Raw genomic sequence first — 24,893 nt, 5'->3', positions numbered from 1 at the left:
CAGGAGAAAGCTTTTCATTTGATAACCAATCTTTTTGACATCTGGCCTCCAATTTCTCATTTAATTTATTGATGTTACTGCAATTAATATTTTTTGAGAATGATTTATACTTCGTTCTTTCTACGCTCGAAATATACCATCCTCTACAATAAACCCGTCACTTTTTTTACTCATTTATTCTTTGCACCTCAAAACTGTGAAATTTATTAATTTCCTTTCTCTTGAAAACTTCAGGCTTTTAGTATAAACATAGTATCACTTAATCACTGCCCCTACTTACCTTATTTTCTGATTTATTCTCTTCAATCTTGATGTCCTGCACAACAGCCGGCCTTTCACATTAGTTTCTCAATTTAAAAAAAAATCACAACTGTGCCAAACTGCAATCTTGATCTGCTTGATCACAGAAATGAATAATAGGACCTGCAAATTATGTCATAAGATAGCAATTGTTTTTGAAGAGATGACTGCACCGCCTCATTACATATTCTTTTGAAGTCTGAGAATAGAACCGCTGCATATAGTAGGTAAAGTAAAAGAGAGTAGGACAGCTTGAGTTTCAGTTTTAATCAATAAATCACAATTGGACTGATTAATTTTGTGAAAATCAAGTTGAATCAAGGTACTAACTCTTGTTGCAAGTGTTCAAGGTGGATTAGCGTCTCTTTGGAATATGAAGTCATTCTTCAGTTTGAGCACATATACAAACACATCACATCAGAGGGTCTCCTGTCCCTTTAGACTGCTTCACTAAATGAGGAAATTTGCTTTGTTATGTTCAGTGCATTACTGATATTTAGCCTAAATGAGTGATTTGGAAGTAGAAAAATAAATGCAAAAGTTTCAGTATAATTCCCCACCCACGTGTGATTTGGAATAAACAAGGTATTGTTTATTCTGTACTGTGGTTTCAGAATAGAGAACAAGGTCATGTGTTGTTGAGTTGCTCAAAAGTGTTACTTATGGTTGAAAGGAAGTAGTTGGTGTTGGCTGTAGTGCGCAATTTCTACTAATTTTTTGAAATTTCATCACAGTATCAGATGTTTTCTTTCACAAAAATAACTTAATAAACTTCAAGAGAATTGGAACCAAACAGATGCATATGAATCTAACGCGACATTATTCTAACACAATGTCAGCTTGGCATAGTAGTAGCATTCTTGCCACCTGTGTCAGGTCAAAAGTTCAACATTCACTGCTGGGCACTTCAGGAAGTGGTGCATTGTTGTCGGTACTAACCTTTGGATGAGATTAAACCAAAGGTGGACGTAAGTGATCCCATGGGACTACTCCAAGAGCAGGAAATTCTTCCAGTGTCCTGGCCAAAAATCATCCGTCAGCCAACAACACCAAAACAATTAGTAATTTAGCTCATTGCTTTATTTGGGCCCTTGCTGTGGGCAAATTGTTTGCCTCATTTGTCCATCTAACAATAATGACCACTTCAAAAACACTAAGTGCACTGTTGTAATTTCATAGTTACATCTACAGGTTTTGAAGAACCTCTGGTTCATAGAGATATGGTGTGTTGGTTTTGAAATGTGGCATGAACACGATAATGCTCTTTGCACTACATTGGCAAATTCCTGATCTTGAAGTCAGAAGAACATACAAACAAGGACCAATAACAACCAGTTGCTCCAATTGAGTCTGTGCATGGCGTAACTTCCACTAACCACCTCCCTCTCCAGCTACGCAGTCCCAAACTCTGAGGAGTGGTTAAAAATGGAGGCCAATTGTGGAAAAAGCTCTGGGAGATTCCTCTCTTTAATTTAATCAAGCCACAGAGAGAACCAAAGAGTTGTGATTGGTAGCTTCTTCATCTCCCATGTTATCCTTTCACATTTCTTCACCTTGCTGCTCAACTTTACTGCGAATTCGTCACCTGAGTTGGCTGTGGGAAATTTCGACATCCAGGACCAGTCTTTTTTCCCCTCATATTTAGGATATGCAGAACATCTTTATAATGACCAATCGAGTAAATGTTATATTATCTATCTAAGCCACAGCTTCATCATTCTTTGTTCGACAAAACAGTAATGCCCATCATCCAGGAGATACAAGGACCCTGTCCTTATGAGCTTTATACCAGGCACAGTGGAGCATTCAGCCACACCAAATAGAAAATAACAGTTTCGCAGTAATGTTATTTTCTGCTACCTGCACGGTTTGCTGAGGGTCTTTGGTAATAAAAATAAGAGTACTGCAACACTGCAATAATAGGTAGAATCTTTTAAACCAACAGGAAACTTGCCTCATGGTTGAAATCAGTGTGTATGTGTATAAATTGCTAAAAAAAAATCCACATTTCATTTAGTACATTGCAAGCTGTTATCCTGCCATTTCAGTTTTAGTTGACCACAGCATAACATGCAGCAGTCCCTGCAGTCTAATTGTGCCCTTAAATACCTTTCAAGTTCTAACTCCTCCAGCCCACTATTATTATTGCAACAACCTAAATTCAAAGTTCTACTACATTGGAAGATGCAGTTTTACATGGTTGATCAATGACCAGAATCCGCCTTAAGGTAGTCTGTTTATAAATCTACATTATAATTACTGAAGATAATGGTGCCGACACATTAAAATGAAAATATTAAATTTGGCCAGACTAATTACAGCTGAGGAAAGACAGAACTCAATGTAGTAGCTGGTGCTGCAGACAGCCCAATAAAGGAAGGCCTTTACATCTCTATTTATTAGTCAGGTTAATAAACTAACTATTGATAGAGACATTTTTATTTCACTAAGCAGCTTAACAGCTAGATAGGACAAAGCACTTCATCATTTGGTTGCAAAAAGTAACAGTATCTATTAAACCTTTACAGAATTCCAAAAACATAGTATAAGATTATTACAATGGCCATGTTATTACTCACAACTCAACCTGGCAGCTGAAGTAGCAGAAAATTTGCCAGAAAAAATAAAATCCGTTCTAGTTTTGTTGGATTTTTTAAAATTAAAAAATGCAACAGTAGTGCATAGAAAACAAGGAATAATCGGCATTTTAAATTTCCAGCCTTCGCCACCGTCTCCAATTTTCTCCCTTTATCCCTCCTGTCACACATCAACCAACAGCTTGTCCAAGTGTCTTTTTTTTGTATGTTACTTTCGACGCGGAGGGTGTTGCGTTATTCCTTCATGGAGAAGATAACTGTGCTGTCCAATCAGTCCTCAGCTGCTATGCACACATGCCACTGGTTAGAGTAGGGACTATCACATTGTTTTTCTTTTCTTTATCCAGAAATACTGAAATGGTTGCAACGTCAAAGACATAAGGCCAAGTGCAGCGTCATCACCAAGAGCACTCCAACTGAAAGCAGCTAAATCAGTAGCAATCAGGTGAAGAGAGGGACCTGGAGGATAGGATGATCTCATCGCAAATTTTTGAAATATTAATTTCAATTGAAAAATTCATGTGACAAAGGCAGGATATTTGAAAATCTGGTTGAATTAATTTAATGCAGCAGTACACATAGTGTAAAAATCTTTATATAAAATAGTGAGCACAGTAAAATAAATCTTGAACATCCACAACAACAAAATTAAACCAGATAATCTTATTCAAGGGATAACCGTAAAATGTTTGGCACAAACTAAGTGAAACGCTAAGCAATCAGTTAGAGCTGAATCTTTTCGAATAGGACAGCTGAAACACTTTGCGACATATTCCTTCAATTGTATTGGCCTTGAATGCCATGCTTCAGCCTTTTGAAGACATCTGCTTAGAGGACACTGTATTTGAGTAATGTTCCTATTCACCCAAAATAAAAGCAAAATACTGTGGATGCTGGAAATCTGAAATAAAAACAAGAAATGCTGGAAATACTCAGCATCTGTGGTCAGCTATTCGCTGTGACCTTGTCCTATTTACACCTTCTCCTTTGTTATCTCTTGCCACACCCCCATGCTTTATTTGCTTAAAACCTTTCATAGTCATAGAGAGATACAGCACTGAAACAGGCCCTTCAGCCCAAAGAGTCTGTACCGACCAACCACCCATTTATACTAATCCTACATTTAATCCCATATTCCCTACCACATCCCCACCTTCCCTCAATTCTCCTACCACCTACCTATACTAGGGGCAATTTACAATGGTCAATTTACCTATCAACCTGCAAGTCTTTGGCTGTGGGAGGAAACCGGAGCACCCGGAGGAAACCCACGCAGACACAGGGAGAACTTGCAAACTCCACACAGGCAGTACCCAGAATTGAACCCGGGTCGTTGGAGCTGTGAGGCTGCGGTGCTAACCACTGCGCCACTGTGCCTCCCTACACATTTCAAATATCTGCTAGTTCTGAAGAAGGGTCACTGACCTGAAACGTTAACTCTGCTTCTCTCTCCACAGATGCTGCCAGACCTGCTGAGTATTTCCAGCATTTCTTGTTTTTATTTCCTATTCACCTAGCTTGAAATGGGCTTCAAATTCCTTCTTCAAGGTGGCTTTTCCTGATTCTGTACTGCAGCTGGTTAATGTGGATTCTGCAGAAATGCTGCAATGAACAAGATCACTGGTTGCTCTGTAACCAATTAAAACTCAACAGAAGTTTGACAATTCAACAGTGCTGGGTAACTGCAAGATGAGGTTGATGAACATCTGCTGACAAACAGCATAGGCATTATTTTCTTAACCTCCATGTCTCCACTGGGTAATTGAGTGCTCTTGATCAAGCTGCTGGCAGTGACCATGAATAGCCTTGCTACGAAGAGAGATCTCCGACTGTTTGTCTGAAGGTATACATACATCTTGAACAGAACCGCGGCTTACTTGGAAAGGAGGTATGAATTTGTACTGTTTTTCCAAATGTTGCAAACAGCAAACTAACTTCTCCTTCCAAAAATCAATCATTTATATGCAATTCTGTCAATATCACATGCACTCTTTTGATTGAACTAATATCAACTATTAATTTTAGGAGCTGAGTTTAATGGTTGTTCATGTGGAACTGGTTCATGACTGCACGGACTCAACGAGCACTCTGACAAAGAGATACTGAAAGGAAACTTTAATCCCATTAGTTTGTGCTTGGCATGGATCTTTGAACCCATCCAATCACTTCCTCTTCACCAGTTTGAAAGAACACAATACAAATGGAATTGGGTTCAGAAGTGAATTGAAATGTAGGTTCTAATGGGAAATTCTTCAATTGCAATGTTGCTAGACACAAGATGTAAAGCCTTATTGAAATTTTGCACCCAAGCAACTCCCATTTTCCTGAGTACTGTGTAACTAGTTTCAGATACAAGTTTAAAAAACAACATATAACCACATTGGCATGCTGAGTAGGTGGCAGAGAGCTGAATTTCTTTCTTCTTACTACACCGTACAGTGACTAACTTCCAGGCCTCTAACAATCCCACTTAAATTGAACACTGAAAGACCTAAAAAGACATCCTGTGAATTCCTGGAACTGACAGGAATCATGGACATGTAGCAGTGGCTCAATAACTCATGCTTCATCAGAAAAGGACATCATCAGACCTGAGAGGGGGTTAATTTTCTGAGAGAACTAGTGGAATGGCAACTGCGTTAATGGTAAAATTTGCTTTTCATCTCAATATAACTTCCTAAATCAAAACCAAACTTGCTTCACTGTTGCTTCTGAGGAACAGTCAAGCCAATCTCCTAACTACAATGATCAAGGTAAACTAACAGCTTTCCTCAATTGTCTTAGGGGGAAAAAAAAAATCAATCTCTTCGTAAGATTTTAATGATTTGATGAACATTTTAAACCTCTACCCCAGCATAAATAGAACAGCATAGATAGGGATAAATGGGACATGAAGGTTACTTGAAAAAAAAAAAAGGATAATGCACACATACAGGAAAGGTACACAATTTGTATACCCAATGTTCCCATTGGTGATGTTCAAGAAATGACCCTAACTGGTAGTCCTGTGCTAAAAAGTGGAACATAAGAAAACTGGATGACAAGAAAGGCCTATTTGACTTAACAAAGCTAATCCCTAGCTTTCCCATTATAGCAACCAGTGTATTCTGAACATTCCTAATGATTTTGTCTCAACAACCCTGCACAACATACCTCAATACATAAAACTCCAAGAGACTCAATAAATTATTGTGTGCTGGCACAAATAACGTAAACAAAAGAGGCAATCATATGTTCCCAGCTGGGAAGCTGTATTTGGAGAGTGCGTAGGTAGTCCCGATTCCGTAATCTGCATTCTCTTTCCGTGTGGCTTCTTGCTGGAAGTGCATAATTATCCCCAAAATTTATAATTAATAACTGTAGAAATACACAATTCAATTGAAAATGCAACATTGGATTTCTGACACTGTTTTTGCTGCTCCCAAATCTATTTCTTTGATGTGTAAATTTCTTAGCTTAATATTTGTGAATGAAGTAAATGCATGCGCTGTATCAGGTGCATGTGAACAGTTCATCGGTGTGTCTTTATTCCTTTGCACCTAGTTAGGCCTGAAGAGACGAAATGGCCTTCTTCAAAGAGCAGCAATGGCCTTTGCTGCCACCCTGCGTCCCAGAGGGAGACCCAGATCAGTTATCGCTAGCACTGTTTTTGGTTTGGACATGGCAGGCAGTTTCACCAATTCAGAAACCTGTTTCAGCAAAAAAGATGTAAACTGACGTCAAACAGAAAACACATCCAAAGTGCAAAATAATACACCAAGTGGCAAAACTTCATTCTAAAACCTGCAGACACATTTTGCTCCTGAAAAAAAGTCTCAACTATTTAAAATTAATTGATGGTCTTTATATGTGCTTGCTCCAGCATGAAAACAGAAGCTTCCAGTTTTTGCAAATCTAAAGCTCAGTTTGTAGCTGAAGGCTGGCTGGCAGGGAGTTGAATTGTAAAGAATGGCATAAACTTTCACCATTTCATACTGCATTATAACTAAAATACTGCAATGTACATCACATGCATACAGTAAAAGAATGAAGAGAATTTTTTAAAAGTTTGCATTACAATAGATTCCCAAGCTTCTTACACAATAAATATTGGCCAACTTAAAGAACAAACTTTAATGAATAATGCGGCTTTCATGACCTCATGATACCCCGTAGTGCTTTAGTCAATTCTGAAGAGTGGTCACTTAGGAAATTCACCAGTCAATTTGTGTACAGCAAACTCTACAAATAGCAATTAAATAAATAAATGCCAGATCATTATAGGTGTTAGTTGAGGGATCAATGTTGGCCAGGATACTGGGAGAAGTCCCCTGCTTTTCTTGTACTGTGGGATCTTATATGTTCACTTGATAGGAGAGATGGGGCTTTATTTCAACGTCTGATTCGAAAAACAGCATCTCCCTCAATACTGCATCGAAGGATTATGTGCTCGACTTTCCAGAGGGGGCTTCAACCCTGATTTGTGGCAAGAGTGCTGCTACTGAATCAAGGCTGACACCTTACTAAACGTTATGATCAAGACGACGGAAATATTCAATTTGAAGCTCTAATTACAAAGTGATTAAACAGCCCAATGCAGAAACACTACTTTAATAACAAGAATGACAGAAAATTTTGGAAGGCTGAACAATTAAAAATTAATTGATGTGAAATTCGAACGATAAATCAAATTTGAAACACCTGAATCGACGACTCGTTATAATAGGCTGAATCAAATTAGTTTCCACTGATAATTATGGGCATTCCTCAATTTTGAAACACTGCTTAGAGCTTAACACCCTCAATGCATAGTCTACTGACTGTCAGTTTCCCACTCTTGACAAAACTCAAAGTTATCTAGTTGAGACACTACCTAGGATTTTGGAAAGGAACCCAGCAACAAGTTAAAGATAGCAAATTTACATCTGTAGCTCCAACCACAATCAAATTGCCTGCAGACATTTGATATTCAGGCTCTTACAGGAAGGCCCTCATTGGCAAAAAACTGGAGACAGTCTGATACCCATAGAACAGCACCCTACAGTGAGTCAGTTCCTTCAGCAGAGGAGGGAAGAGGATAAAGTAATTTTACAGGATGCTGCTATCACAATATCACTCATTCTTCCATGACACATCCTCAAATGCCAGCATGTTTATCTATTCACAGCCAGCTGAGGGCCATTGAAAAATATACTTTCCCGATGAACAAGATAACAAGATAGGAAGCATTAAATGATCACGAGACGAAGTATAAATGATCCCAATGACTTCATTTTGCCCATTAGAGGTCCAATAAATCTCAGGGTTCAAATTACACACATACATATACAATAACACACAGAAACCAGCTTCATATTCCTTTGAAAATTTAACAGCTACATTTGTTTCCTGCTTTTTCAGGAGGGTGAGTGGCATCTTGGCGTTGTGTATAACTAGGCTATATACTATGCAATGAACCCTTCATACCAATTAAACATGAGGAATGATCAAATACCAGTATGTTCCGAAAGGTCTTTATTAACCTTTTCATATAAGGAGGGAATTACGTACTCCTCTACCTGGATCTACTCTCCAATTTTGAGTGATTCTGGCTGTTCTGAATGATCTGTCTTAGGACATACATATGCAGGTGGGCAGAGACCATTGTTTAACATGTTGAATGTCTGGCCAATTTTGATGGAGTACAATCCAGTTGAACAGCCCAAGTGTTCTAAATTGTGTTAATCCAGAAAGAAAGAGTCTTTGCAAAATGGACTAGTTGTGCACGTCGGTTTTATAGCATCAATGCTAACCATTGTACATAGATATTAATCTTTTAATTTAAAAAGAGCATAATATTTCCATTACCTCTGCTGGTCTCTAGATTTGACTTACCATAGTAAAAGGCATGAACTGGAGAATGCTACCACGACTCCCCTGATCCAAACACTCCACACATTCTTCCATGAACCACTGAACAAACTGGGTGTGTGGACCAGCCACCCTCGAGCTCAGGATTGAGGAGATCAACAGGAACAAGTTTGCTGAAAAGGAGATTGGGAAAATTTGTGGGTCAATGTCCTAAATGTTGTTGACCAAGTTGTTCTAAAAATTCAGCTGTACAACCTTGCATCATTGGAAGAAAGCCTCTCACATTATCCCCTTTCAAAAGAAGATCAGTTAAAGCTGGGAGATCCTCCCACGGGCATTCACAAGATGAAATTTTAACAAGATACTGGCTTCCATCCACTGAAATAAAATAGGAGTTGCATATCTGTCCTGCTGTCTTATGCTCCACTGTTTTTAATTGCAATGAGATTAACCCTTGAGTTTTGTACCCTTATTACGGCAAGGATTACAAAAAGAAGTCTAACAGGATCCAGCCCCCCCTTTCAAAAATGAGAAATAAATACAATCAATATGTTTAATTTGTTTATCAGAATTAAAATTACTTGAATATTGTGTAAAAACTTGTGTTTTGGTTTATTTCTCTCCAGTATTCTCCCTGAACACGTAAAGGCACTGGCCCATACTGGGGTACATTCTAAGGTTGTCAACTGCCCTCTAGTACTCTATCTGACTCAGTTGACGATTCTTCATGTGTAAGTTGAACATTGAGTGCCAGTAGGCTATTTAACCATGTGGTGCATCATAGCTCAGCTCTGTTTTCAACCAACATCCACCAAATGGAGTATTTAGTACTAGGAGCACCTGCCTGATTTCTCTCCTCCTTAATTATTAAGGGACCACAGGGCTTAACTAAGCCCCAAATACTAATCTGAGATGCTGCTTTTCTGCATTGGTAAATGTTAAAGATCCCATGAAAGTATTTGAAAAAAGCACTGGGAGTTTTTCCAAGTGTTCTGACCAAAACTCCCTCGTCAACCAATATCACCAAATACAGCCTAGCTACTCATTTATCTTATTGTGGTGTGTGGGATCTTGCTGTATATAATTGGTTACAATGTTTGCCTGGATAACAGTAACATTGCAAAAGTAATTCATTGCTGCACAATGCTTCGGGATTTCTTGAGGGTGCGAAAGGTGTAAGCTCTTTCTTTCTTCAACAAGCACAAAATAACTCAAATTAAATTATTATTTTTCTAAACAAATTTGCAGCCTTCAGCAATGGATACCGACAATCTGAGTTTTGATTTAAACCTCCGTCACACAGTATAATAGCATTAGGAGTTTAGCAATAAGCAACAAACCAGCTTGTGGTAGTCTCACTTTTATGGAAACTCCACTACTGTTACACGTACAGCCAATGCGATGGCAACAGGAAGAAGCTTCTTCCTGGTTACTTCCACCATCTGGAAGTTCTCACTGAATAAATATGATGCAAACCTTCCTACCCTCTCAAAGATTGCTCAACTTCCTTTTTTGTAAGTAAAGCTTGCCCTTATGTAGGTTTCATAAATCATATGAGGGAGACTACTTGAGTATTAAGGAACATAGAATATTAATCTTCAAGAAACCCCCTTATGAATATGCAATTTAGCAACCTATCGAGATATGAATTTCCTCAGCAATCAAACTTTGAGTAGCTACAAATCAGCAGAAAATCTCGATGCAAAATGGGTAAAATACCATAAAGCTAAGAGTACAAAAAGCAGTTTCCAAAGAAAGAACAAAAAACTGTGTTTTTATAGAGCATCTTTTACATCTTTTGGACAATGAAAAATAAACAATGGTTTCCCTTAAACTGCGCACATGTGCAGGCCTTGTTCTGTGTTAAATGCCACACAAAAGGAATTTAAAAGTATTGTGCATTGAAAAAACTGGCCACTCAATTCAACTTTCAAGGAAATATCGAATATAAAGCTGTTATGTGGCCTATTGCCTGTGTAACAACATGGTCCTGAACAGATTTTAGTGGGCACCCATCACTTACCCAATACTCTGTTCAAGGGGTCTCTCATGTTTATGTTGTGAAGCTGAGAGGCAGACAGTGAGCTACTCATTGTACGATCACCTAAAAGATTATACATTTAAATAATTAAAGTAAAGTGAACAAACATTTATCTAAAATGACAGAACAGCAGAAGTGGAAAAACATGACAAATTGTAAATGACTTCATTTCCAGTTAAAGAAAAATATAAAAAGATTAGAAAGAAAACTGAATTGCCATAACAGTACATAATGTTTTAACATACTATGTTGCAAAAGTCCACCATAACTACACCCATGGGGGAATGCAATCTCTACTCATATCCACATTAGTCTCCGTTAGGAATTCTGTGCAAAAATGAATTTGGCAATTTTCATTGGCTTTTAAAATGGTGAAAAACAATTTTGCGTCATTCTAAAGTATCTGGATTGAATACAGCTGGCATATTTGGAGAAAGTTAAATGTTTTCATCATTATCTGTTACCAGGCAATAGCAAACTGACTTCAGTAAGCGTCATCTACAGGCAACAGAACTGAGTTCCATACACTGACACCCACTGAAAATATTTCCAAGAAATGTAATTAATACCACACCAAACACAATTTGCCAAAACAACTGCACTTTTACTTAGGAGCCAAGAATGCTGTCTATGTAGAGATAAAATGAAAAACTGTGCATGCTGAAGGTGCTGGTACAGCTTCGGTGGGATGCTTCAACAGATGTGGGCTGTTCTGACAAAGGTCCCAATAGAAACATCTTTCTCTTTCACATGTTGATGATCTGCATCTTTATCACTTTCTATGCAGTATTTCAGCTTTTGTGATTGGTCACTGACTGGGGAGAGTGGGATGGAAACAAGTGTTTCTTTGGGGTCGAGCTGGCTTCAAAAGGACATATTTGGTGATGGAAGTTTGTAACCAAGTCAACTCTCTGGGCCAGACATGGTAATTGATAGCAGGCAGCACTTTAAGGAATGGGTAAGACTGAACAGCTAGCCTAATTCATTAATGGGAATGGAGGGGTAGATTGGACAATAAGAGCTGGGGTTCTTCCCATTCAATATTCCATATACTCCTGCAAGCCAATGCCCTCATGGGAGTGTGGTTTCTTGCTGGACAAGAGATGGGATATTTGTTGTTGCTTAGTCCTGGCAGACTGTAGTCAATTAAGGTTTTAGTCAATTAAGAAGTGCCCCTGTGGACATTTGAGGATCCCTAAGCTTTAGTTCTGCCAATTTCCATGTTAGCTCTCTGGACTCAGGTAAATGGGGTATGTCTCTACTTAGAGAGAGCACTGAATTTTAACCTAAAAGGGCAGCAGGTTTGGGTCTGGTTATGGGTGTGGGGGGTGAGGGGGGTGAGGGTGGGGAATTAAAGTCTGAAAAATCTGTTCCCCACCCAAGCCTGCCTATTTCTGGCTTTAACTGAGGCCGGAAAATGGGTGGGTGACCAATCAACCCACTCCAAGGTGGCAGGTTGGAACTTTAAATACGATAATATGGCTGCAAGCCTGACGATTAATTTTTCGGCTTTAACTTTGGTTGGCCAGCTTTCCGGCGAGGAATTAGCAGCCCATTCAATCAACCACCAGCTCTCGCACGGGACTTAGCTGGCCCTGCAGCTTTCACCGACCAACTCCCTGTCCAATGCAAGCCTAGCCCCGTCAATCAGGCTTGGCTTTGGGGTGGGTGAACGACGTCAAGTGCAAGCTGTGGGGGAATCCCGACTTCTGGGTTTCCTGTCCCTTCCAGATTCCACCCCCAACCCCACCCCAGCAGGTCAGGTAAATAAAAATTCAGCCCAGAGTGTGGACTCTGCATTGGGTAAACAGAAACTGTAGGCGGGTGGATTATACAACAGCTTGCTTTGGAGACTCTTGAATATGGTGATGGACTCCATGGCTGAATAAAAATAAAACAGGATCTGATCATCACTCTATTTTTTAAAAAACAAATACTTCTGAGTCCGATAGCATAAACACTGTCTGTATGCTCAAAAATAAACTGCTGGAAGACGTGTTCTCTATTACCCTCTGCACTCTGAGGTGAACAGTTTATTATTATAGCTGTCAACTACAATCAATATAGAGACAGACACACACACACTAAGCATGTTATTACAAATACAGGTGCACTTTCACTTTTGTTAGAGTTTTGTGAAAGAAAACAGCATGTCTGGAAAATTACAGTTCCATCCTCAACTTGTGGGATAGTATCAGCAGGCATGTATCATGCGGAGTTTCTTCTCGTGGTTATGCTCTTATTTCTCATGGTATTACTCATACTATATGCTGTCCTTTGAGTTCTATTCATGATAACTTTTTTATATTGTTAAGCAGCAATACAACATACAGCACGCCAGGCTAATGTTTAATAAAGCCCACTGCTCTTTTGGCTGTGTGGTGATTTGAGTCAAGAGTACCCACCAGGACTGGACAGGATATTTGGATCCTCTTCATTTGAGCTCAACAGTCGTAACAGTTTTGATGGCTGGCTGTCATCCAGAGGGAACAGGTTGATATAATCCTATTGAAACAGGAGCCCATCATATTTAATTGTGCCACCAGATTTGTATGGTACGTTAGTAAAATTTAAAACAGCACTTCCAACCACATTTTGAACAATAATCAAAAAGCGAAGTGCAGTAGCCCAGTGCAAAAAAATGACTATGAAAGAGCAAATTACACGTCTTTTTTGATTGCCTCTCCAGTTTTTTTCCCAGACTCTTAAAAGCACTGATCCATACTGGTTCGATGGGTGTCAGCTACCCTCTAGTACTAGACCTGACTTACGTGGCCATTCTTCATTTATAAGATTAAACATAATCGGGAGATCGAGTGGCACTTGCCTTTACGAAAACCATGCTTTCCCTCTGACTTATATTTGAGTGCAGTGAAATGCTTTGTCTGCTTGTTTCTTTCTCAATCAAACTCCAGTGGAAGGGGTAACCTTACTCAGAGGGTGGCGGGCATAGAAAATGGAAACTTTACACCAATATAGTCTGGGGCTGGCATTAGTAAAGCACATCTTTGGGGTTGCGTACATTAGTCACATGATGCAGTGGCAGGGTGGTCTTCAAATGACGAGCTGATGGAACATTGTTGAAGCACTGTGGATGAGGCTTATTCTAAACCTGGACTTGTTGATCGAGTACAGAAATCTTACACTTCAACTACAATTAATTCCTCCTGTTATTCAATCACTGTTAAATAGAATTTTTTAAAAATAATGAAGTTGGATAGGATGCAGAGCAGATTTACAAGAATGATCCCAAGCATGTGGGGCTTCAGTTATATGGTTGAATGGAGAAGCTGGCAGACGGGTAGCTGCTGGCTTTGATGATCCGCCTCTGGTAAGATTGCCTGGAGGTGGGAATGAGCGGACCGCTAGCCTGATGTCCTCATATCTAAATTTCCTCTCAGCCCCGCCTTAAAGAGGAGGTTAAGGAAAGATTTAAAATTAGAAAGGGTTTGTATACAGTCAGTAAGGAGAAACTGTTTAAACTGGCAGCAGGGTTGGTAGGGGAGGCGGTAGCGTAGTGGTTATTGTCACTGGACTAATAACCCAGAGACCCTGAGTATTGCTCTGGGGACATGGGTTCAACTTCCATCACAGCAGAAGGTAGAATTGGAATTTAATTAATAAATCTGGAATTAAAAAGCTAGTCTAATGATGGCCATGAAACCATTGTCGATTGTTGTAAAAACCCATCTGGTTCACTAACGTCCTTTAGGGAAGGAAATCTGCTGTCCTTACCTGGTCTGGCCTACATGTGATTCCAGACCCACATCAATGTGGTTGACTCTTACATGCCCTCTGAAATGGCCTAGTAAGCCACTCAGTTGTATCTAACCGCTACAAAGTCAATAAAAATGAAACCAGACAGACCACCCGACATCGACCTAGGCACCGGAAACGACAACGGCAAACCAAGCCCTGTCAACCCTGCAATGTCCTCCTTACTAACATCTGGGGGCTTGTGCCAAAGTTGGGAGAGCTGTCCCACAGACTAGTCAAGCAACAGCCTGACGCTGTCATACTCACGGAATCATAGCTTACAGACAATGTCCCAGACACTGCCATCACCATCCCCGGGTATGTCCTGTTCCACCGGCAGGACAGACCCAGCAAAGGTGGCGGCACAGTGGTATACAATCAGGAGGGAGTTGCCCTGGGAGTCCTCAACATCGAATCTGGACCCCACGAAGTCTCATGGCATCAGGTCAAACATGGAAAAGGAAACCTCCTACTGATTACCAATTACCGCCCTCCCTCAGCTGACAAGTCAGTACTCCTCCCTGTTGAACAGCACTTGGAGGAAGCACTGAGGGTGGCAAGGGCATAGAATGTACTCTGGGTGGGGGACTTCAATGTCCATCACAAAGAATGGCTCAGCAGCACCACTACTGATTGAGTTGGCTGAGTCCTAAAGGACACAGCTGCTAGACTGTGTAGGCGGAGGTGGTGAGGGAATCAGCAAGAGGGAAAAACATATTTGACTTCATCCTCACCAATCTGCCTGCCTCAGATGCATCTGTCCATGACAATATTGGTAGGAGTGACCACCGCACAGTCCTTGTGGAGACGAAGTCCCGCCTTCGCATTGAGGATACCCTCCATCGTGTTATGTGGCACTACCACCGTGCTAAATGGGATAGATTTCGAACAGATCTAGCAATGCAAAACTGGGCATCCATAAGGCGCTGTGGGGCAGCAGCAGAATTGTACTCAACCACAATCTGTAACCTCATGGCCCAGCACTCTACCATTACCATCAAGCCAGGAGACCAACACTGGTTCAATGAAGAGTGCAGGAGGGCATGCCAGGAGCAGCACCAGGCATACCTCAAAATGAGCTGTCAACCTGGTGAAGCTACAACCCAGGACTACTTGCGTGCCAAACTGCATAAGCAGCATGCAATAGACAGAGCTAAGCGATCCCATAACCAACGGATCAGATCTAAGCTCTGCAGTCCTGCCACATCCAGCCGTGAATGGTGGTGGACAATTAAACAACTAACTGGAGGAGGTGGCTCCACAAATATCCCCATCCTCAATGATGGGGGAGCCCAGCACATCAGTGCGAAAGATAAGGCAGAAGCATTTGCAACAATCTTCAGCCAGAAGTGCCTAGTTGATGATCCATCTCAGCCCCCTCCTGAAGTCCCCAGCATCACAAATGCCATTCTTCAGCCAATTCGATTCACTCCGTGTAATATCAAGAAACGACTGAAGGCACTGGATACTGTAAAGGCTATGGGTCCTGACAATATTCCGGCAATAGTACTGAAGACCTGTGCTCCAGAACTTGCCGTACCAAGCTGTTCCAGTATAGCTACAACACTGGCATCGACCCGGCAATGTGGAAAATTGCCCAGGTCTGTCCTGTCCACAAAAAGCAGGACAAGTCCAACCCGGCCAATTACTGCCCCATTAGCCTACTCTCAATCATCAGCAAAGTGGAAGGAAGGTGGCATCAACAGTGCCATCAAGCAGCACTTGCTTAGCAATAACCTGTTCAGTGATACCCAGTTTGGGTTCCGACAGGGCCACTCAGCATCTGACCTCATTACAGCCTTGGTTCAAACATGGACAAAAGAGCTGAACTCAAGAAGTAACAGTGACTGCCCTTGACACCAAGGCAGCATTTGACCGAGTATGGCATCAAGCAGCACTAGCAAAACTGGAGTCAATGGGAATCAGGGGGAAAATTCTCTGCTGGTTAGAGTCATACCTAGCGCAAAGGAAGATGGCTTGGTTGTTGGAGGTCAATCATCTGAGCTCCAGGACATCACTGCAAGAGTTCCTCAGGGTACTGTCCTAGGCCCAACCATCTTCAGCTGCTTCATCAATGACCTTCCTTCAATCATAAGGTCAGAAGAGGGGATGTTCACCGATGATTGCACAATGTTCAGCACCATTCGCGACCCCTCAAATACTGAAGCAGTCCGTGTAGAAATGCAGCAAGACCTGGACAATATCCAGGCTTGGGCTGATAAGTGGCAAGTAACATTTGCGCCACACAAGTGCCAGGCAATGACCATCTCCAACAAGAGAGAATCCAGCCATCTCTCCTTGACATTCAATGGCATTACCATTGCTGAATCCCCCACTACCAACATCCTAGGGGCTACCATTGACCAGAAACTGAACTGGAGTAGCCAATATAAATACCATGGCTACAAGAGCAGGTCAGAGGCTAGGAACCCTGCAATGAGTAACTCACCTCCTGACTCCCCAAAGCCTGTCCACCATCTACAAGGCACAGGTCAGGAGTCTGATGGAATACTCTCCACTTGCCTGGATGGGTGCAGCTCCAACAACTCAAGAAGCTCAACACCATCCAGGACAAAGCAGCCCGCTTGATTGACACACCATCCACAAACATTCACTCCCTCCACCACCGACGCACAGTGGCAGCAGTGTGTACCATCTACAAGATGCACTGCAGCAATGCTCCTTAGACATCACCTTCCAAACCCGTGACCTCTACCACCTAGAAGGACAAGAGCAGCAGATGCATGAGAACATCACCACCTGCAAGTTCCCCTCCAAGTCACACACCATCCTGACTTGGAACTATATCGCCATTCCTTCACTGTCGCTGGGTCAAAATCCTGGAACTCCCTTCCTAACAGCACTGTGGGTGTACCTACCTCACATAGACTGCAGCGGTTCAAGAAGGCAGCTCACCACTACCTTCTCAAGGGCAATTAGGGATGGGCAATAAATGCTGGCATAGCCAGTGACGCCCACATCCCCTGAATGAATAAAACAAAAGATGCACTGCAGCAAAGCATCAAGGCTCCATAGACAGCACCTTCCAAACCCGCGACCTCTACCACCTCGAAGGACAAGAAAAGCAGATGCATGAGAACATCACCACCTGCAAGTTCCCCTTCCAAGTCACACACCATCCTGATCTGGAACTATACCACCGTTCCATCACTGTCGTTGGGTCAAAATCCTGGAACTCCCTTCCTAACAGCACTGTGGGTGTACCTACCCCACATGGACTGCAGCGATTCAAGAAGGCAGCTCACCACCACCTTCTCAAGGGAAATTAGGGATGGGCAATAAATGCTGGCCTGGGCAGTGACACCCACATCCCATGAATATGAATTAAAAAACATTTTAAAAAAACAAAGACACCCATTTAAAAAAATTGGCAAAAGAGGGAAGATAAGGAGATTTATTTTTTAAACATCTCTTTTATGATGATCTGGAATGCATTTCCTGAAAGGGTGGAGGTAACTGGATAGCTCTTTCAGGGTGGAATCTGCCCTGACCCGTGGAGGTGAGCTTGTAGGTGGGGTCTGGGAGGAATTTACATATAAGGGCATCAGGTCAATGGTCCTACATGTCCCTGCCTCCGGGCGATCTCACTGGAGCTGGGTTATCAAAGGCAGTGGCGGGTAGCCATTCTAAATAATTTCGTGCCCAATTGTGAACCAATCAGGAGGCCGCTGGTGGGCGCATTGCCGACAGGTGCAGGGTTTGGACCTGGAAATGGTTCCGAACTGCGATTAATCTTTAACGGCATAAGATTCCACCCTTAAAGAGGCACTGGACCTAGGAAAAGGAATAGGCCATTCAACCCTTCGTGTCTCTTCCACATGACAGTCTGAATGGCCTACTCCTGCGCTATGAGATTCTCTGATTCTAGATCCAGCTCAAGATCTATTGTTAAAATTTTCTTTGTTAACAGGTAAAACCAAAGCCTGGACACAGATGCCTTTCTTACCATCATTTGCCAGTCAATTGTTTTCCCTTGCTGCTCACTGACTCATGCACAGCTACAGGTTCACTGGCAGTCGCAGTCTGTGGACATTTCTGTGACTGGACGATGAAAGTCAATTAAATTGTGAACTCCTTCTTAACTCAAATGAAACCTGCTCTTAGCCTGTGTCCAATAAGTACACTATCAGGGATTACTAGATAGTCATCTGTGGTAGGAACTTTACTAGAGTATAGTGAGGACAACAGTAACATCCACATTACCAATGTAGCTAAGGCCAACCAGCTCAATGTACACCAGTGAGGATTTGAATGTCTGTGGTTCAATCGTTCACCACTGAACCATCTTTTCCACTTAGTCTTTCATTTCTTATTTTGGTTTGAACTTTAATTTCTCTTAAACCGTCACACTATTTTGCAAGCATCCAATTTTCATATTGATTTCCTCTATTCATTTTGCTAGTCTAGTTTTTTTAAGGGAACTTTGCTTCTTTTTTAAAATTGGTTTCGCTTTTGAATTTACAGAAAATAATTGTGGTCAATTGTTGGAAGTAAGAAGGAAGTGGATATACCAATATTATTCAATAATTGATTTTTTTCTTCCCCTAAAACACTTTCAATGTAATCAAACTTATTTCTCATGGGAAACTGTAACGTATGCTAAATGAAGTCTGGAAAGCAGACTGCTGAGCAATGTCAGGCACTATGTAAACCAATATCAGGGCTCTGTAATCCACAAACCCTTAAAACAGGGTGAACTTGCCTTCCAATTTGTTCCCAAATACCCCATCCATCCATTTTCAAGGAATCAAGAAGTGGATGCTAGGACAAACAGAGCTTTCAAAACTGAGATAGATAAATTTTTGTTTGGAAAAGGTATCAAGGGATATGGAGCAAAAGCAGGAAAATAGAGTGGAGGTGCAAAGCAACCATAATCTAATTGAATGGCGGAGCAGGTTCAAGGGACTGAATGGCCTATGCTTGCTCCTATGTTCCTGGAAAGAAAGAACTTAGATTTATATAGCGAGCTTCACGAGCTCAGGGCATCCCAAAGTGCTTCATAATTAATTAAATACATTTGAATTTTAGTTACTGTTCTCATGTAGGAAACACCGCAGCTAATTTATATACAACTAGACCCCAAAAACAGCTCTGAGATAATGAGATTAGAATCTTTGCCTTTTTATGAAGTGATGCTAATTGATGGATAAATATTGGCCTGGAAACTGAGGAGAACTTCCCGTTCTTTGAATAGTGTCATGGGATCTGTTACATGCACCTGAAAAAAGGTGGGTTCTAGCAGTGGATTTCCAGAAAGAGGATTTACAAAGGAAAAATGAATTTTAATTGTAAATCTAAAAGGTCTTTGTTTCTGATGTACAGGATTTCAACTGCATATCGTCATGCTAGACCCCCATCTGCCAAGAATGAGGCATATTAATGTCACCACATGGACATTAAATTTCAAATTGTGGCTGGGAAGAAGAGAAGGCCTATTACAAGGGTTGCCAGACACTTGTCTGGAAGACGTTTACATACCAATAGGGACAAGATAAGTTACTCCCCTTATCCATTTAACCCACAACGGACTTTGAGCACCAGACAGTGACGGCAGGGAAGCGCATTCCAGGCCTTGCTAAGATGATACAATCCTCAGAGCCAAGATGTGGTCAGACCAGTTAGTCACATGACTAATCCGCCTGCGTTTTTCTGAATTGTACAAACTTTTTGAACTCAAAGTATCTGTTTGCTCCTGGACTGAAAAGACCTCTCCTGGCTGGCTCACCACAGCCTCCCCTGTCTGCTCCCATCTCTTTCTCACGGAACTCCAAATCCAATGAAGATAGGTGAACCCTAAGAGAGAAAAGTCTCCTACATCGAACAAGGTTTAAGAAGAATACTGGGCCCCAACAAAAAGCAAGATTTACCTACTATCAAGGACTCCACAGTGAGCTCAAAGATCCATAACAAAAACCCTCTTCCGAGATTGCCTCAAACTTATCCACTTTATTTTTCTTCTGCTCTTTTCTGTCTCCATCTGCATGTATCGTGTATGCATGCTAGCTTGCGCGCGTCGTGTTTCCATAGGCGTTAACCAAATTAGAGTTTAAGTTTAATAAATTTCAACCTTTCTTCTTTTAAAGCTAAGAAAACCTGTTTGTGCTGGTTTCTTTGTCTTATAATTGGAAAGCAGTGAACAAGGATTCACCGAGGGGGAGCTAAAACTGCGTGTTTAAAATTAAGCCCGGTTACAGGAAGACCAGGTGAAGGCTGACAGGGAACCCTAGACCCCTTTCTCACCTGGTCATGACAATATTTATACTTAATTTCATTGATAGTGAAAAATATTACAAGGAGATGTTATAATGAATTACAACACTGCTCAATCATTCCTGATACCTGAGTTAATGTCAGTGCTGACCAATGGGAAAATATATACCTATTCAACTTTCTTCGCTCTGTTGCATAAGTAGAGTTTAAACAATTTTAATCCCATCTGTACTGGCAGCAATCCAGTCTATTACTGTCCAATAATTCAGTACTAAAACTGACAATCTCAAAGAGTTCCATAGGATGGCTGGTGTAGGAAATGGAAAAGTCAAGCTATAGTGGTGCAACAAGGGATCTGAAGTCAAGGATCAAGGCGTATTAATGCAACAGGTCAGAGGCATGGATGAACTTTTTTTTATCCACTCGCCCAGAATAAAAAAGCTGAAGTAATTGCTGGAACATTGTTCAGAGGTTGAAATATGAGAGTGGAACAGACTTTCTGCCTCTCCACAGTCTTCTCTCTCAGCCATTAGTTTTTCAGCAGATTTGATGTCTGTGGAAGTAGAAAGCAATTTGGAGACAATCGCCATCCACTGCATTGCCATTTCCCAATGATTTTACACTGACCAGTCCCATCACGATAAACAGCTAAATGTTTGCTGTAAGGTGTGTGGCAATGTAGCAACCCAGAAGTACCCAAGCAGGCCACACACAAGTTGGCCCCTTTACATTATTGCATGCACATGGTGCACAAAAATTTTCTAAAGGGCCGCACATCTAAATAAATCACCCGCACACTCCAAAAAGAAATTAGAGGGCAAGTTGGAAACAGCTCACATATGTAGATGGGCGGGGGGTGCATGGTAAATACATGCAAATGAAGAAAACAAAGCCTCTGTCATACTCCCTATCATTTGCACTTATTGAACACTGGATGCAGACGCTGTTAAGCCCTTATGTTCAGAGATTCATGGAGGAGTAAAGAGGGACCCATACAAGCACACTCAAGAGTCTGACCGTCCATAAGCTCATTCGTGTAATCCAGTATTTTTAAAAGCTAAACTTGTTTTATATATAAAACTAAGGAGATCAATTCCTGTGGCATTCTACTCAGGCCCGTGGCATCAAATCTCCAATTTCACATTGACGTGACAACTCGACAAAGGCCAGTGTCTTATGGCATGCAAGAAGAGCACTGCTGGGGAGGTGGCCAGTAAACAGGAGGAGGGTGCCTAGAGGCAGAACTTCTAAGCATATATTTCATTTCTTTGATCATCATTAGTATTAATAGACAGAATTGCCTAGAAAAGGAAACTTAAATCAAAGTTATACCATGAATAATTTAAATCTTTGTACATCCGTCTTCTCTTTGGCCTCCTTGTCTCGAGAGACAATGTGTAAGCACCTGGAGGTGGTCAGTGGTTTGTGGAGCAGCGCCTGGAATGGCTATAAAGGCCAATATTAGAGTGACAGACTCTTCCACAGGTGCTGCAGTAGAAATTGTTTGTCGGGGCTGTTACACAGTTGGCTCTCCCCTTGTGCTTCTGTCTTTTTTCCTGCCAACTACTAAGTCTCTTCGACTCGCCACACTTTAGCCCCGCCTTTATGGCTGCCCGCCAGCTCCGGCGATTGCTGGCAACTGACTCTCACGACTTGTGATCAATGTCACAAGATTTCATGTCGCGTTTGCAGATGTCTTTAAAGCGGAGACATGGACGGCCGGTGGGTCTGATACCAGTGGCGAGCTCGCTGTACAATGTGTCTTTGGGGATCCTGCCATCTTCCATGCGACTCACATGGCCAAGCCATGTCAAGCCCCGCTGACTCAGTAGTGTGTATAAGCTGGGGATGTTGGCCGCCTCAAGGACTTCTGTGTTGGAGATTACGGTCCTGCCACCTGATGCCAAGTATTCTCCGGAGGCAGCGAAGATGGAATGAATTGAGACGTCGCTCTTGGCTGACATACGTTGTCCAGGCCTTGCTGCCATAGAGCAATGTACTGAGGACACAGGCTTGATACACTCGGACTTTTGTGTTCCGTGTCAGTGCGCCATTTTCCTACACTACAATTTACACATCAGTATGGATTCCAAACATCAGGAGCTCGGATTAACAAGTGTAAAGGAAATACTGAAGCTGCAAACAATCCGTCAATTAATTCTGTTGCTACTTGATGGGTTTTTAAATCTCTTCAGTGCAGAATAAGTGTTATAGCTTTATAGCTGATTCAAGTCAGTTTGCACTTAATTAGTGAAAGTGGAACGTCCTACCTTCAGCAGCCAGCACCAACATATCCCGCCTTAATTACCACTTCATAGGAAACAAAACATATCTTTTTTTAAATATGCATTGGACTCTTCTCTATGTTCTAACAAAATTGAAAATGGTCTCTCTAAATGCACTTAGAACACCAAGCATTTTCTGTTAGTTCTGCGAGAGCAGTATTAGAGCTCGCAACAAAAAAACTTAATGGGTTGGAAAGGGAATCTTATTGAGATCAACTCACTATTCTTACTAATGTACCATCCCAGCAACATCAACAGACAGGTAACTATACAATAGGAAATTAATAACACTGTTGAAATGGCACCTTTCTCACCTCAATATCCTCTCGGTGTCTTTTCCTCTGTTTGGCTGTGGCCTGACTCTTGTTATGTGAGGAATGAGCGCTCAGGGAACACCAGACCGATAGCCTGCATTAAAAACAGGAAAAAGGCAAATTACTGGAATCCCTCTCCTAACAAACAACAAATGAAATAAAACCATCATAAAAAAATAGTGTGGCAATATGCTCACTTGAGGGCAAGGTTTGGTCCTTTACTGCCCTGCTGGAGTGAGTTTTGCTCATACCTGGATACAAACATAACCAGACCTGCCTCTCAAAAGTTAGAAACGGAAATGTTTAGAGAATCTCTGTCTGCTAAACATTTAAACGAAGTTTAGGTAGGTTTACAAATTGTCCAAGGGGAAGCAAACCTTCCAGAGATTCTTGCCTCACTATGCTCTGAAGTCAGGTCAGGCTCCCCACTTGCTCCACAGTGTGCTAGTAATGATTCTGCTGTTACCATTCACAGTTCCTTATTCAGAAACAATTTTGCAATTTGTTGCTGCATGGTCTACAGGCAGATGTACTGCTTAAATAGGGGCTTACTCTGTGTGTTATCATAATATGCCATACAGAAGCAACCCATTCACTTCGCAAATTAAAGTTAAATAAAACAATCTGGAAAATTCCTGTTGAAACATGTGCCTGTGTGGATGCCAGATGAAGATAAAATCTGGTTTGACTGTGATTGTTCTGTGTACTAAATGCACTGTCAATATACAACACCTCATCACCCCATATAACAAATGTCTACCAAGTGAGGTACTAAAGGGTTACCAGCACCCAGAGAATCGTACTTTAGCAAAAAGCCAGAGCCTTTAAGGAGGATAAAAGTGAAAAATAAGTTAATTTATTTTTGCTTCGTACTGAGGTATTCAGTTATTCCCTGAAAGAGCCGTTTGGGGTTACTATTCAACCATTTTCCTTAGAACACATTTTCCCGATTATAATAAAGCTGAGCTAGACAACGTATAGACATATAGAACTTTTCCTTCTGTAAGATCCTGGGAATACTGCAATACGTGTTCAAGGTTTTGTACTATGACCCGTGAGTTTTGTCAGCAACCAGAACAAACTGCCTTTACAGCATAAAATGATTTCATTCCAGTAATGTGAATGGTTAAGAAAAAAAATGGATTTACTTGGCAAGAGCTCGTCCAGGTGGGTCCATGAGCATCTGCCACTTCAAAGAGTTAGTCAGGAGTCCGGGCAGGATATGGCCCAGCAGGCCTAAGGTGATTTGCTGCATGTCCAAGCAGAACACACTGTGGAGCAGCTCGACAGCTTTGTAACAGTGCTCCGTCCTTGTCTCCTTCAGTAGCTCCTAAGGAGAACAAAATGCAGAAATCAAGCAACCTGTTGGCGATGCAGGAGTAATCGTCTCAAAGTGGAAGAGAAGAGGCAGGTTACGCTTGGGACGCAGATTGCGGTTAATGCTGGAGACTACTAGACATAACTGAATAGACTGAAATTTATTCCATTAACCAGTTACAAGTTAATGCATGCACTGCTGCAGAGGTTGTTGTGTTACAAA

General features: G+C 41.4%; 1 protein-coding gene across 1 annotated transcript in view; it reads right to left on the bottom strand.

The window, feature by feature from the left end:
* Nucleotides 1-2,217: 2,217 nt before the first annotated feature.
* The window catches only part of med24 (mediator complex subunit 24), a 66,163-nt gene continuing 43,487 nt past the window's right edge, over nucleotides 2,218-24,893 (bottom strand). Inside the window, exons 21-26 of the mRNA XM_068013500.1 lie at nucleotides 24,502-24,683; nucleotides 23,354-23,447; nucleotides 13,173-13,272; nucleotides 10,750-10,830; nucleotides 8,751-8,899; nucleotides 2,218-6,586 (exon numbers count right to left, since the gene is read on the bottom strand). Coding sequence (XP_067869601.1) covers nucleotides 6,470-6,586; nucleotides 8,751-8,899; nucleotides 10,750-10,830; nucleotides 13,173-13,272; nucleotides 23,354-23,447; nucleotides 24,502-24,683 — 723 coding nt within the window. The 3' untranslated portion in view covers nucleotides 2,218-6,469. The remainder of the gene's footprint in view (nucleotides 6,587-8,750; nucleotides 8,900-10,749; nucleotides 10,831-13,172; nucleotides 13,273-23,353; nucleotides 23,448-24,501; nucleotides 24,684-24,893) is intronic.

Source organism: Heterodontus francisci, chromosome 33 (genome assembly GCF_036365525.1).
Source record: "Heterodontus francisci isolate sHetFra1 chromosome 33, sHetFra1.hap1, whole genome shotgun sequence".
NCBI lineage: Eukaryota > Metazoa > Chordata > Chondrichthyes > Heterodontiformes > Heterodontidae > Heterodontus > Heterodontus francisci.
The sequence above is the reverse complement of the archived record's forward strand: the minus strand, read 5'-3'. Positions and strand labels throughout refer to the sequence as shown.